We start from the raw sequence: 14,927 nt of genomic DNA, 5'->3' as shown, positions 1-14,927 counted from the left end.
AAAGTATGTGAACCCTTGGATTTAATAATTGGTTGACCATCCTTTGGCAGCAATAACCTCAACCAAACATTTTCTGTAGTTGCAGATCAGACCTGCACAACGGTCAGGAGGAATTTTGGACCATTCCTCTTTACAAAACTGTTTCAGTTCAGCAATATTCTTGGGATGTCTGGTGTGAATTGCTCTCGATGTCATGCCACAGCATCTCAAATCGGGTTCAGGTCAGGACTCTGATTGGGCCACTCCAGAAGGCGTATTTTCTTCTGTTGAAGCCATTCTGTTGTTGATTTACTTCTGTGTTTTGGGTCGTTGTTCTGTTGCATCACCCAACTTCTGTTGAGCTTCAATTGGTGGACAGATAGCCTAACATTCTCCTGCAAAATGTCTAGATGAACTTGGGAATTCATTTTTCTGTTGATGATAGCAAGCAGTCCAGGCCCTGAGGCAGCAAAGCAGCCCCAAACCATGATGCTCCCTCTACCATAGTTTACAGATGGGATGAGGTTTTGATGTTGGTGTTCTGTGCCTTTTTTTCTCCACACATAGTGTTGTGTGTTCCTTCCAAACAACTCAACTGTTGTTTAATCTGTCCACAGAATATTTTGCAAGTAGCGCTATGGAACATCCAGGTGCACCGTAGCAAACTTCAGACGTGCAGCAATGTTATTTTTGGACAGCAGTGGCTTCTTCCGTGGTGTCTTCCCATGAACACCATTCTTGTTTAGTGTTTTACGTATCATAGACTCGTCAACAGAGATGTTAGCATGTTACAGAGATTTCTGTAAGTCTTTAGCTGACACTCTAGGATTCCTCTTAACTTCACTGAGCATTCTGCACTGTGCTTTGCAGTCATCTTTGCAGGACGGCCACTTCTAGGGAGAGTAGCAACAGTGCTGAACTTTCTCCATTTATAGACAATTTGTCTTACCATGGACTGATGAACATAAAGGCTTTTAGAGATACTTTTGCAACCCTTTCCAGCTTTATGCAAGTCAACAATTCTTAATCTTAGGTCTTCTGAGATCTCTTTCGTTTGAGGCAAGGTTCACATCAGGCAATGCTTCTTGTGAATAGCAAACTCAAATTTTGTGAGTGTTTATTACAGGGCAAGGCAGCTCTAACCAACATCTCCAATCTCGTCTCAATGATTGGACTCCAGGTTAGCTAACTCCAATTAGCATTTGGAGAAGTCCTTAGCCTAGGGGTTCACATACTTTTTCCAACCTACACTGTGAATGTTTAAATGATGTATTCAATATAGACAAGAAAAGTACAATGATTTGTGTGTTATTAATTTAAGCACACTATGTTTGTCTATTGTTGCGACTTAAGATGAAGATCAGATCCAATTTGATGACCAATTTATGCAGAAATCCCAAAGGGTTCACATACTTTTTCTTGCCACTGTATTTACCATATAATTTGGAGACAGAAACAAACTGTTTACCTTAACATATGTAGACATAATTGCAAATTATTCAATCCTTCCAATAGAAATAAAAAAACAATTTAGTTACGAATTGAATTTTGATTAAAAGAGTTGACTCTTCACATGGGATGATTTCACTGAACAACAAAAGGGAATTTTGAATGATCCCCAATGATCCATTGCATCTCCCAAAAACGTTTTCAACATACATCTGTAAAATGGTAGTCTAGAAACTAAAGCTTTGGTTGTCTTCCTCTCAGGCTTCCATGTCTTCTCCCTGGACCTCCTCAATGTCCACCTCTTGAACGTCAGACTCTGAGGCCTCATCTTCACTGTCACTTTCCAACCTTGTTGAGGATGGCTCGTTGTCAAGCTCAAAAAGCCTCACATTTTCCCAGATGGCCACCAATTTTCAACCCTTGTATTGGTCAGCCTGTTGGTCAGCTTTGGTGTGTGTGTTCCCAAACAAGGACCAGTTGCGCTCTGAGGCGGCTGATGTTGGTGGGATTCGGAGGATTTTTTATTTATTTATTTCTTATTTAACCTTTATTTAACTAGGAAAGGCAGTTAAGAACATTCTTATTTAGAATGACGGCCTAGGAACAGTGGGTTAACTGCCTTGTTCAGGGGCAGAACGACAGATTTTTACCTTGTCAGCTCGGGGATTCGACCTAGCAACCTTTCGGTTACTGGCCCAACGCTCTAACTACTAGGTTACCTGCCCGCCCGATGATGCGAGGCAACAGGGGAAAGAGCCTCAGATCCACAAAGTTCCTTCCAGCAGGTGGCTGATGAGATATGTTGGCACGACTGCCATATTGCATCTCCATCCCAAAGCCCTTGCTTGGAAGTGTACTTTGCCAGACTGACAAGAACCTTTCCCTCATCCAGGCCAAGGTGGCGAGACACGGTAGTGATGACACCATAGGCCTGGTTGATCTCTGCACCAGACAGGATGATTTTGCCAGCATACTTGGGGGTCCAACATGTACGCTGCGGCATGTATGGGCTTCAGGCAGAAGTCTTCATGCTTTTTGATGCATTTCAGAACTGTAGTTTCCTCTGCTTGGAGCAACTGTGAAGTGGGCAGGGCAGTACAGATTTCTTCTCTTACATCTGCAAGCAGAGTCTGAACATCAGACAGGATGGCATTGTCTCCCTCAATCCGTGCAATGGCTAATGCTATAGGTTTCAGGCTGCTTACCACTCTCTCCCAAAACATATCATCCAGGAGGATCCTCTTGATGGGGCTGTCCATATCAGCAGACTGTGATATGGCCATTTCATGGAGAGACTCCATCCCCTCCAGGAGACTGTCAAACATGATGACAACACCACCCCAACAGGTGTTGCTGGGCAGCTTCAATGTGGTGCTCTTACTCTTCTCACTTTGCTTGGTGAGGTAGATTGCTGCTATAAAACTTGATGACCCTTCACATACCTAACCATTTCCTTGGCTCTCTTGTAGAGTGAATCCATTGTTTTCAGTTACATGATGTGCTTGAGGAGCAGATTCAATGCATGAGCAGTACAGCCAATGGGTGTGATGTGAGGGTAAGACTCCTCCACTTTAGACCAAGCAGCCTTCATGTTCGCAGCATTGTCTGTCACCAGTACAAATACCTTCTGTGGTCCAAGGTCATTGATGACTGCCTTCAGCTCACCTGCAATGTAGAGACCAGTGTGTGTGTTGTCTCTTGTGTCTGTGCTCTTGTAGAATACTGGTTGAGGGGTGGAGATGATGTAGTTAATTATTCCTTGCCCACGAACATTCGACCACCCATCAGAGATGATTGCAATACAGTCTGCTTTCTCTATGATTTGCTTGACCTTCACTTGAACTCTGTTGAACTCTGCATCCAGCAAATGAGTAGATAAAGCATGTCTGGTTGGAGGGGTGTATGCTGGGCGAAGAACAATCAGAAATCTCTTTCAATACACATTGCCTGTGAGCATCAGAGGTGAACCAGTTGCATACACAGCTCAAGCAAGACATTCATCAGCCTTTCTCTGACTATGTTCCTCCATTGAGACAAAAAAAACTTCTGATTCCAGGAGGACCATGAGCTGTTGCTATCGATAAGCTGTCTGATTCATCATTTTCACCTCAAATAGAAGTAGAGGGACTTTTGTCAGAGGTTGCTTGTTGTGAGCGCTGAGGGAACTTTATGCACTTGGCCAGATGATTCTGCATCTTTGTTGCATTCTTCACATATGATTTGGCACAGTATTTGCAAATGTACACAGCTTTTCCTTCTACATTAGCTGCAGTGAAATGTCTCCACACATCAGATAGTGCCCGTGGCATTTTCCTGTAAAAAGATTTTTGTAGAAAATAAATAAAAATACAATTCCATGTACAGATAAATAGTTAAGCAGTTAGATTAAACAACCCCTTTGTAAGAGAAATGTTTTAAAATGAAACATGTATGGAAACAGGTGAATTAACACTCCTCAGTTAGCAGGCTCAAGCAAGCTAAAACCCACATGGTAGCAAAAACTAACTAGCAGAAATTGTTAACAAGTTAGAAATGATTTAAACACACTTTGCTGTAGGCTACTATTTACTAGTTAACAAAAAAGAATGTATGTCATAAAATATATTCACCCCACCCAGTATTGTAATCAAAACTTACCAAAAAGCATGTAGTCCTTGGCTCAGACAGTGTAGTAGTGTGGGCTCAACAGCATCTCATTAGTGTTGCAAGATCTTGAGAATCAGCTGTACATGTGATGGAAGAGTGCACTGCACATGTGATGGAAGAATGCACTGTGCATGCAGAGGGTTGCAATTCCATTGAATTGGGGATAGTTCAACCAAAATATGCCACACGACCTAGAATTGCCTTGTGTATCCCACAAAAAAAGGTTCATAAGCTAACTTTTTTGATGAATTTTACACAAAATTTCCAGGCTTAACTTCCCATGGCAAATTTCTGGAAATTTACCGGAAAGTTTGACCCTTTGCAACCCTAGTGTAGATTGATGAAGGGAAAAACAATTTAATCAATTTTAAAATAAGGCTATAAGGTAACAAAATGTGGAAAAAGTCAAGGGGTCTGATTATTTTCCGAATGCACTGTATGCAGGATACAGAGACATCTTGGATGAGATTATGGTAGTGTGTGCATGCATGTGTGCGCAATGCAGACATCTTGGATGAGATTATAGTAATGGGAGAAGCAGAGGCAGAAAGGGGGCTTGCCCAGCCTTCTTCTCCCCAATATAAAGCCAATCCCAAATAAATCTTCAGATACACTCAAACAAAGAGGCCAGACTTTCGATTCTGTGTTTCTCAAACATTTTGTTATGATAAAAGTAAAACAGTCAACTCTGAACACCATATGCCCACAGCTGACCAAGGATGAAATCATTCCCCAACACTATCCTACAGACCGTGTCAGGAACTGAAATCAAACTGATTGCACACAAGACTATTGCCCAACCAAACTCCAACACTTCTGCCTAATCAATGCCCTCCTCTCTCCCATGGACATAGTTCTCTCCCTCTTTCTTCCCCTCTTTCCATGACATCAATGAATGGAAATTAATTCCAAATGTCACTTTTATTCCCGGGATGAAGGGATGATTTGTTGCTGCTTGGCAGAGTACCAGGGACGAGGAGGGAGAGAGAGTAACACTGCCAGTCTGTCATAATCATTGTGACTCCAGAGAGAGGATGAGAAAGAGAGAGAGGACAGATCGAGAGAGTGTACAGTAACACATTGAATGCTGTGTAGGAGGTCAATTCTGTCTGATTACCCAACACAGAAGCCTTCTGTCGACAGTCTCACTACTCCAATATACAGTACATGATTTCACAGCCACTCAACTAGAACACTATACACCCACTGGAGACAGTTAACTAATATCATAATGTCAACACTATTCACCACATACTAACTGTTCTCCCACCAAATCCAATGAAACAAGATGATCACACACTTATGGTAGACTACATCAACACATTAGGAGCAACTCTAGAACAGAGAAGACCCTTGACTCAACGATGTGACAACTGTCAGGTCGATCTAGCGCCATACATCCATCACTCGTGTCTTACCAAACAAGGAATGTCGATAACATTGCTGTGATAATCAGACTCTTATTTTCCAGAACATCAGGGACAAGTAGGACATTGACTCAATTTCACACGACACAACACGGGTAACGGACCCACAGAGAAACAACACCACAAATTGACGGGAGAAAACGGAGACAAACAAAACTGGAGAGAAAGGGGGAGAGGAGGTCAGGGGGGGGGGGGGGGTCCCTGACTCAGTCTTTCCTTGACAGTAACTATGTGGGCCGGTTGCCCTTTAGACCGAGTGTGTGTGTGGGGGGGGAGCTCCCATAAAACAGGTGCAGACAGGCTAAATCACTGTGACAAACACTCCGTTTCTTTTCTTTCTCAACAAACACAGACATCTTGAGCCAGTGTTCCATGGGGATGTGGAGTGTTATGGTGATGTTTGGTGGGAAAGTCTCTCTTACACCCATGGGCTTTAATGTTTCATCATCAAACGGCGTCCCTTCATGATCCCACAGAGCAGTAGCACTCAGAGATCTGCAGTCCCCTCTTATGGTTAACTGTAGGGCTAGCCCCAATTATTTGACTGGTCGATTGTTTGGGCGATAGGCTGGCAACCAAGATTTTTTAGTCGAGCAGTAGCAAATATACACTACATGACCAAAAGTATATGGACACCTGCTAGTCAAACATCTCATTTCAAAATCATGGGCATTAATATGGAGTTGGTCCCTCCTTTGCTGCTATAACAGCCCCCACTCTTCTGGGAAGGCTTTCCACTAGATGTTGGAACATTGAATGGAAGCAAGTACCCACAGCAGCCTCAAGAGCATTAGTGAGGTCGGGCACTGATGTTGGGCAATTAGGCCGGGCTCGCAGTCAAGCGTTCCAATTCATCCCAAAGGTGTTCGATGTAGTTGAGGCCAGGGCTCTGTGCAGGCCAGTCAAGTTCTTCCACACGAATATCGACAAACCATTTCTGTATGGACCTCGCTTTGTGCACGGGGGCATTGTCATGCTGAAACAGGAAAGGGCCTTCCCCAAACTGTTGCCACAAATTTGGAAGCACAGAATCGTCTAGAATATTATTGTATGTCGTGTTAAGATTTCCCTTCACTGGAACTAAGTAATGGGCCTAGCCCGAACCATGAAAAACAGCCCCTGACCATTATTCCTCCTCCACCAAACTTTACAGTTGGCACTATGCGTTGGGGCAGGTAGCGTTCTCATGGTATCTGCCAAACCCAAATTATTTAGTCGGACTGCAAGATGGAGTCCAACGGCGGCGAGCTTAACACCACTCCAGACGCTTGGGCAATGCGCATGGTGATCTTAGGCTTATGTGTGCCATGTAAACCCATTTCATTAAGCTCCCGACGAACAGTTATGTGCGGACGTTGCTTTCAGAGGCAGTTTGGAACTTGGTAGTGAGTGTTGCAACCCAAGGAATGTCGATTTTTACACACTACAGCACTCGGCGGTCCCATTCTGTGAGTTTTTGTGACCTACCATCTCGCGGCTGAGCTGTTGTTGCTCCTAGCTTCCACTTCACAATAACAGGACTTACAGTTGACCAGGGCAGCTCTAGCAGGGCAGAAATTTTACAAACTGACTAGTTAGAAAGGTGTAATCCGATGACGGCTCCACGTTGAAAGTCACTGAACACTTCACTACGGGGTCTATGGAGAATGCATAACTGTGTGCTCGAACAAGTGTGGCTGACATAGCCGAATCCACTAATAAAAAAAATTTTTTTTTTTTTTTTAAATGGCACACGAGATACCGGTCTTATTCGCGCCAATCTCAGCGAACTAATCCATTGCGGAGGCCGCGGGGTGGCACAGTCTAAGAAGAGGAGGAGTGTGGCTGCACAATGCACGTCTTCCTCCAGAATGGGCTCCCTCCCAATTTGTGTACAATCATTGTTTCATAACTTGCATTTGACTGTTAGTTTCAATCAATTCCCCATTACATACGTATATCACCAGTAGTACATTTAATTCCTATAATTTATCATCTACAAAGTTTGTTTGGTTACGGTAATGTCTGTTAATGCATTCAAAATATTATTATTTCAGACTTTTACCGTTCTCATTGTTGGAGTGGACACGTTGTTTGCAGAGCGCACAACCCAGGGTACACTTGAGAGAAACAAATTTGGGTTTACGTCATTACATTTTCATTGTGTTTTGTTTGGAGCGCACCTGTCAATGTTGAGTAAGGACGCGCACCTGATTACGCATAGAAGTAGGTCTACAGGCTACCTGGCCTGCGTGAAAATGTAGGCATATAAATGTGCCCATTTGGGGATCTGATAGTATTTCTGATTGGTTTAATGCATGATCACCAATGAGCTGCAGAGCTTCTCAAAGTAATTTTTTCTTCACTTCAAACAGCAAGAAAACAAATTATGTTTTTACATCCATTGAAAATGACAATTCCTCAATGTATTTAAAAAAAATCTCTCTCCCTTTCAATAACCACTCAGCGTGAAAGGGGAAAATGCCATGCTCTGATCCAGTGGAAACATCATAAAAATAGTCCTACATGATTACTTCTTATCCCTTACGCAAATAGCCTACTGCTGTGTCTGTTCCAAGCTCACTAGCATAGACAACTTTGAGGGCCCAAAATATTTTATACAATGTTGCAAGGAGTTTCAGGCCAGACCCAAGTTAATAGTTTATACAATGTTTCAAGTTCGCTGCAGACAGGTCATGCGTAACCAAAGTGATTTATAGAAAAAAATAATAATAATTAAATCGGGACAGTTTCTACCTGCAGGCAGCAATGTTTTTATTTGTTGGCTTTTTAGGCTATTTTTACATAGATGGCAATAGAAGTTACTTTTTAGGTTTGTATCATTTTCATTTAGATTTGGATAGAATTATGATTAAACACATGACAATGATTTTGAGGTACGAAGACGTTTTTTATAACTGAAACTGTTCCACGAAAATGTGCATATGAAAACCATAACTGGCACACAGATCGGTAGAAATGGTAAGATAAATTGGCATTCCACATGAGAAATGTTGCCGACTTCTCATGTAGCCTATTACCGGCAACTTCAGGAGAATAACGGCAGAATCTGCGAAAGCCATGAGGAGGATGGTCGGGACAGGTTAAGGTTTTTTTCTTCTGGTTATCTTGATCTCTGGCTCCCTCTTCAGTCATTTGTGTCTTATTTCATCAAACCGTGAGCTTAAAGCATCAGACAAGCTCAATGCATATATAGCTGATTTTATTAAAAACACATAGGGTGTTTCTATATATATTTTTAACATATATATGGAAAAATACACGTTTTAAAATTGGTGGAAAGAACAGACGGCTGTCGGTCGACCAAGATTAAAAAAAATTGTCGGGGACATCTCTAGTTAACTGACTCTCACCCGTGACTCGTCGCCGGTAACCCACGGCGCCGTGGAGTCGACCTTGGTCGAGGAGTCGCAGGAGTCGACCAGGCTCTTCAGCGTCTTGTACTTCCTCATCATCAGACTGTCCACCACCCAGAACATGATGGACTACAGAGGGTCACACAGAGAACAAACTCAGTCAGAACAACCGGTGCAGTGGACGCAGAATGGTCATGTACTCTACAATCACTGTAGCCTAGTAAGCCTGCATATTGTATTCTGTAAACTTTATGCAGGTTTTCTATCCAAAAATACAAGCTTTGTGCACTGTCTGGGATACTACATATACCACAGGAGGTTTGTGGTACCTTAATTGGGGAGGACGGCTCATAGTAATGGCTGGAATGGAATGAATAGAACGGTATCAAACTCAAACGCATGGTTTCCATGTGTTTAATACCATTCCATTCACTCCATTCCAGACATTTATGAGCCGTCCTCCCCTCAGCAGCCTCCTGTGACATATACACAACATTATGCAGAGTGTTAGTGCACGCTGGTTGAGACTGAAGGTGAGACTCACATTGACAATGAAGGGCACGATGAGCATGACCAACACAAGCTCCACCTGAGGGTTAGGGATGTAGTCCAGCAACACAGACTGCAGCTGGAACAGCAGCGCGTAGAGAAACACAGCGTCACAACACACACACTTTCAATTTGGGCAGGGCAAAATAACAGGCGCGTTACACAAGCGACTGCCATCCAATGCCATTTAGATCGTCAATGTTTTGCACTATAATAGAAGGAGCATCTCTTTGGCTCTCTACTGTGTAACATGAGTGAGATTGGAGCTAATGTGATGATTACGTGGTATTCACCATGTCAGAGAGAAATAGAGAGCATTTTTCTAAGTATTCGATTTGTCTGGGATGAGCTATGTTAATGACAGTTTGGGCTGCCGCTGCCCCCCCCCCCTTTTCCCTGGGAAAAAAAGCCCCCAGTGTCCAAAAGAAATGTGTACTGAAAATAGCTAAACGACTCTTCAAGAGAGGAGCAGTGAACAGAGCAACAATGACCCTAAAACACAAAGGAGGTTTGAGCAGGTGATCCACAGCCTCAAACAAATAAACAATCAAACAAGACTCTAGTCCCCGAGGCCGGATGATATTCATTTGGCTGAAGGTCAATGTTCCCATTCTGTTCAAAGGACAACTCTTTCTCTTTGTTCTCTCCAAAACCTTTCATCCTCCCTTTGTTTTTCAGGCTTGACTTTTTGTTGACTTTAAATTGTCACCAGAGATTTCAAACACAGAACAGAGAAGAAAGAACATGATTGACACTTCTGCTCTCTCTTTCTCGAGTGGGTAGAGTCTCTCAGTTCTCTCAGGATCTGGGTTAGCCCATGTCCCTGGAGCAGGTGATTGTGGGTACTGTGGGCCTACTCACGTTGGTCCACCCAGGAATGAGCAGGACCAAGCTGACAACACTCTTCTCCAGGACCATGATGAGAAGGTAGACACCACACTGCCCGAGCCATGCTGCAGCCTGGGGAGGGTCACCTGGTGAGACAGAACAGACCATTACTTAATGACCACACTGCAACTACATACACTGACCAACGGACTCAGATCGTCACCTAGGGAAGATCAGCCATAGAGAGGACAACACCAGACTGCCACAACCACACATTGACATTCATACACACAGACACACAAAACCCCACAAACTCAGTGTGCTGGTCTAAACACGTCCCACGTGTACAATTTGCGTCTCTCTTTCATCTCAGTGTACACAGACAGGGACATGTCTCTGTCATTAACAAACACTCCATGCCTGGGAACCCAGCAGAGACAGACAAACAAGAGAGAGAGAGAAGTGATACAGCAGAAAGAAGGGTATAAGAGAAACTGCGGAAAAAAAGGCAAAAGACAACGCCTGCCATGATTGCATGATGTTGTTGTTCAGCTCTTTAAGAGGACAGAGTGGGTTTACACAAACAGCTAAATGTCTTACTATTTGTTTAGTTTTCAGGACTAATAGTTATGACAGAGAGACAGTATTTCCAGCAGGCTTTTGGGGAAAAGGTCAGCATAAGGGGGAGCGTGATACAGATCGGATGGAAACTAAAGCCCACTAAAATATTTGGCCAGTGGTCAAGGCACAGCTGCATTTACAATCCGGTGGATCATAATAGTCAATGGAAAAACCAGCATGAAACAGAACCATGTGCAGATACAGTAGATTAACAGACTAACATTAAAATCTTATTTTGGTTCTGTATTCCGATTAAAACTTATGGACGTAACGAGTGCAGCAATTGGCTAGAACTTCATCCCACACTATTGTCACCGTCGCCCATCGGAGGATGTTTTTCATGCAATATTCTCATGAGCCTACAGGGGCCTCCAGTGGTGAAAGGAAGAAGTGTCAACCTTCATGAAATATTCAGAAAATGAACTGGCACAACCCTCTCCAATGACAGTCACAGAACAGTAGTAGTCTATGCTTTGGCCAACCTCCAAACATTTGACACGACCTAAACAGATGTCTAGGAGACTCACCGTATTCTCCAAAGGTGAGCAGTTTGAACTGCTTGTACTCCACGATCCTGGAGACAACCTTGACCCCCGCCCAGATGACCAGCATGCCTAGCGTGGCATCGAGCAGGAAGTTCATCAGATACCTGTGGAAACCCACCAGCAAGCCAGTCAATTACTTGACATGGGGCAAAAGGTAGCCTAGCGGATAGAGCGTTGGGAAAGTAACCGAAGGTTCAGTGGTTGGAATACCCGACAAGGTGAAAAATCTGTCAATGTGTCCTTGAGCAAGGCACTTAACACCCAATTTGCTCTAGGAGCACCATACTACTATGGTTGACCGTGTAAAACAACACATTTCACTGCACCCATCTGCTGTATGTGACAACAGAACATCTTATTTATTATCAGAATGATTGGTTGAGGCTTTAGATTGGCAAGTGGTCTCTGCCAACCTGTCCAATCACAGCTATGGACTCACAGGGAACAAGGGTCCATTTCTGTGAGGTTGGAGAGGAACACATTGGCGAAGTGGATGAAGAGAGCGCCAATGGCCTGCTTGGACGTGTCGTAAAACCTGTAGAGATGGGGCGAAATTTCGGATGGTCATCACCATGGTGACTTGTAATAGCCAGATACATAAGAGTCAAGCAACAAACATTGACCTCTCTAAATCTAATAGAATCTATGATCCTCAGCCATGTGATCAACCGACAGTCTCCTGTTCTTCCCTGGGGTTTTGATAGACTCTGATAAGAAATAGAAATAAAAACACCACTCTTACCAGATCCTCCATGGTCTTCTGATCCCTACGGGCTCACGGATCCTCTTCACTGTAGAGAGAGATGGAGAGACGCAGTGAGAGAGAGACAGACAGCCATAGAAGAGTGAAAAATGATATATTTGTGTGTGCGCACATGTGCTCTGTGGATCCAGGAGAGATGGATAAAGAATGGCACAGTCAGAACCACATGCTCCCTCGGTCCACCCATCCCCATCAGGACACTGGTAGCTCAGGGCTACGTGTCTAACAGGGACCCACTGTTCCTCTCTCCCCATCTAACACAAGGTCTGAGTGTGTGACTGTTCACATACCAACATCATGTTGTGGCTGCAGCTTGACTCATTATCAACCAAAAACTATCTGAAGGTTAGAATGCAAAGCCAGAATTGGTGCCTGGCATAAAATGATAGCAACTGTATCCAAGAACTTTGGCACGCAAAAGGTGGGGCCAGTGGTCTGTCAATGGGAGGAAGTCACCAAAATAGCCAAGAGGAAGAGGACTCTAAACAAAGATGAACACATCTTGGCAAGTGGAGGAGAAGCATTGAGATGGACAGTGGAGCTCTGCAGTGCATACATTTACATTTACGTCATTTAGCAGACGCTCTTATCCAGAGCGACTTACAAATTGGTGCATTCACCTTATGATATCCAGTGGAACAACCACTTTACAATAGTACATCTATATCTTTTTTTTTTGGGGGGGGGGGGGGGGGGGGGGTTAGAAGGATTACTTAATCCTATCCCAGGTATTCCTTAAAAAGGTGGGGTTTTAGGTGTCTCCGGAAGGTTGTGATTGACTCCACTGTCCTGGCGTCGTGAGGGAGCTTGTTCCACCATTGGGGTGCCAGAGTAGCGAACAGTTTTGACTGGGCTGAGCGGGAACTGTGCTTCCGCAGAGGTAGGGGGGCCAGCAGGCCAGAGGTGGATGAACGCAGTGCCCTTCTTTGGGTGTAGGGCCTGATCAGAGCCTGAAGGTACGGAGGTGCCGTTCCCCTCACAGCTCCGTAGGCAAGCACCATGGTCTTGTAGCAGATGTGAGCTTCAACTGGAAGCCAGTGGAGTGTGCGGAGGAGCGGGGTGACGTGAGAGAACTTGGGAAGGTTGAACACCAGACGGGCTGCGGCGTTCTGGATGAGTTGTAGGGGTTTAATGGCACAGGCAGGGAGCCCCGCCAACAGCGAGTTGCAGTAATCCAGACGGGAGATGACAAGTGCCTGGATTAGGACCTGCGCCGCTTCCTGTGTAAGGCAGGGTCGTACTCTGCAAATGTTGTAGAGCATGAACCTACAGGATCGGGTCACCGCCTTGATGTTAGTGGAGAACGACAGGGTGTTGTCCAGGGTCACGCCAAGGCATCCCAGTGCAGCGCTTGGCTGAGTAGACCCTTGATTTTCAGACTTGGGTACTCTGGCTGATAAAGTACTTACATGCATGCATACACACACACTGCTGGCTAAATATTGATATTCTTACTAATAAGTAACTGTGAGGAGGTCAAAGCTAATTGATCCTCCACTCACCTTTAGAGTCTGACCCCTTTCTGTCATAAATCACTCTGTTGTAATGTACATGACTACATAATGTCATCTCACTGTAGATAGAGATAAAGACTGAGAGCCCATTCTCCTTATATTCAAAAAGGCATAGATGTATTCTGTAGGATTTTATGACCACCCTCTCAAAACGGTTTTTTCCATCATACAGCATAAACGTTCACCCCTGTCTTGAAGAGGCATTTCAATAATAAGAATAATACAAATGAAACGGGCTTATAGATTGTTAACAAGTAGTTCATAGTTTAAGGATAGTTTATATGTCTACAATAGTCTAATAGTTATAGGATACATTCGAGATCGTTTACATTTGTGTTGATGTGCCACTGATGATGGCTACCAGTGGCGTTGAATATTTGAAACCTGGCACATAAAAGGATATGGGAAACATTCTTATAATATACTAATTCAATGGAATTACAAAGTAATTATATATGTATTATCAGCCTTATAAGGTGCAACAGCAGCCTATCGGATAGTAACGTCAAATAGCATAAACAAACAAACTGCCACGTGCTCACAGATGGAGAGTGTAGCTCTGCAGTAGATAACAGTGCGGTGCTTGGCTGAGTAGACCCTTGATTTTCCCTTTAGAAGTGATTTTTAAGTATTTTATTTGAAACATGATCCGCTATTTCGAAACAATACGTTAGCCTATACAATTATAAACAATTGAAACATTGTTACGTTCTCTTCTGAAATATACTCACCCATCAATGTGCTGAAGGCAACTATGGCCAGCAACCCTTGAATCAAGACTCCGAATCTGTTTGTCAAAGCCCCGTTATCGCATCCCTGAGGGTTCGCCTTCGTAATGTCTGACATGTTCGAAATCTCAAAAGCTGCATTATTAAATAGTCTTTTGACCAGAAAAACACCATTGTATCCGTAAATGTCCATGTCGAATACTTTAAAAACACCCGTGGCAGACAAAGGACAGGGGGCACTTCCCCTGTTGTTTGCGAGGAGAAATTCCGTATATCCTCAAGAAAAACAAAACAACGAATTTGCCATGCTATCACTGCTCAATGTCTCTCTCGCGAAGTTAATACAAAAGTATTTTGCGAAATAAAAAGTCCCCGAAAATGCGAAACACTAAAGTTCGGAACAGGGGTAATTGTTCTACACCATATCAAATGTTTTGAAAGCGACAACACCGCAAAATGCGGGATTCTGACGTCACCTCCTGCTGTTGAATTCCTTGGATCTCTCTGCGAGCGCAGGCGGTC

At 43.7% G+C, this 14,927-nt stretch overlaps 1 protein-coding gene across 1 annotated transcript in view; it reads right to left on the bottom strand.

The window, feature by feature from the left end:
* tmem110l (transmembrane protein 110, like) overlaps nt 1–14,927 on the bottom strand; it is a 19,348-nt gene extending 4,421 nt beyond the window's left edge. Inside the window, exons 1-7 of the mRNA XM_014207876.3 lie at nt 14,409–14,927; nt 12,143–12,191; nt 11,840–11,935; nt 11,383–11,504; nt 10,268–10,380; nt 9,402–9,485; nt 8,855–8,986 (exon numbers count right to left, since the gene is read on the bottom strand). Of these exons, the coding sequence (XP_014063351.1) occupies nt 8,855–8,986; nt 9,402–9,485; nt 10,268–10,380; nt 11,383–11,504; nt 11,840–11,935; nt 12,143–12,191; nt 14,409–14,598 (786 nt within the window). The 5' untranslated portion in view covers nt 14,599–14,927. The remainder of the gene's footprint in view (nt 1–8,854; nt 8,987–9,401; nt 9,486–10,267; nt 10,381–11,382; nt 11,505–11,839; nt 11,936–12,142; nt 12,192–14,408) is intronic.

The sequence above is a fragment of the Salmo salar genome, chromosome 07 (genome assembly GCF_965601325.2).
Source record: "Salmo salar chromosome 07, fSalSal1, whole genome shotgun sequence".
Taxonomy (NCBI): Eukaryota; Metazoa; Chordata; class Actinopteri; order Salmoniformes; family Salmonidae; genus Salmo; species Salmo salar.
The sequence above is the reverse complement of the archived record's forward strand: the minus strand, read 5'-3'. Positions and strand labels throughout refer to the sequence as shown.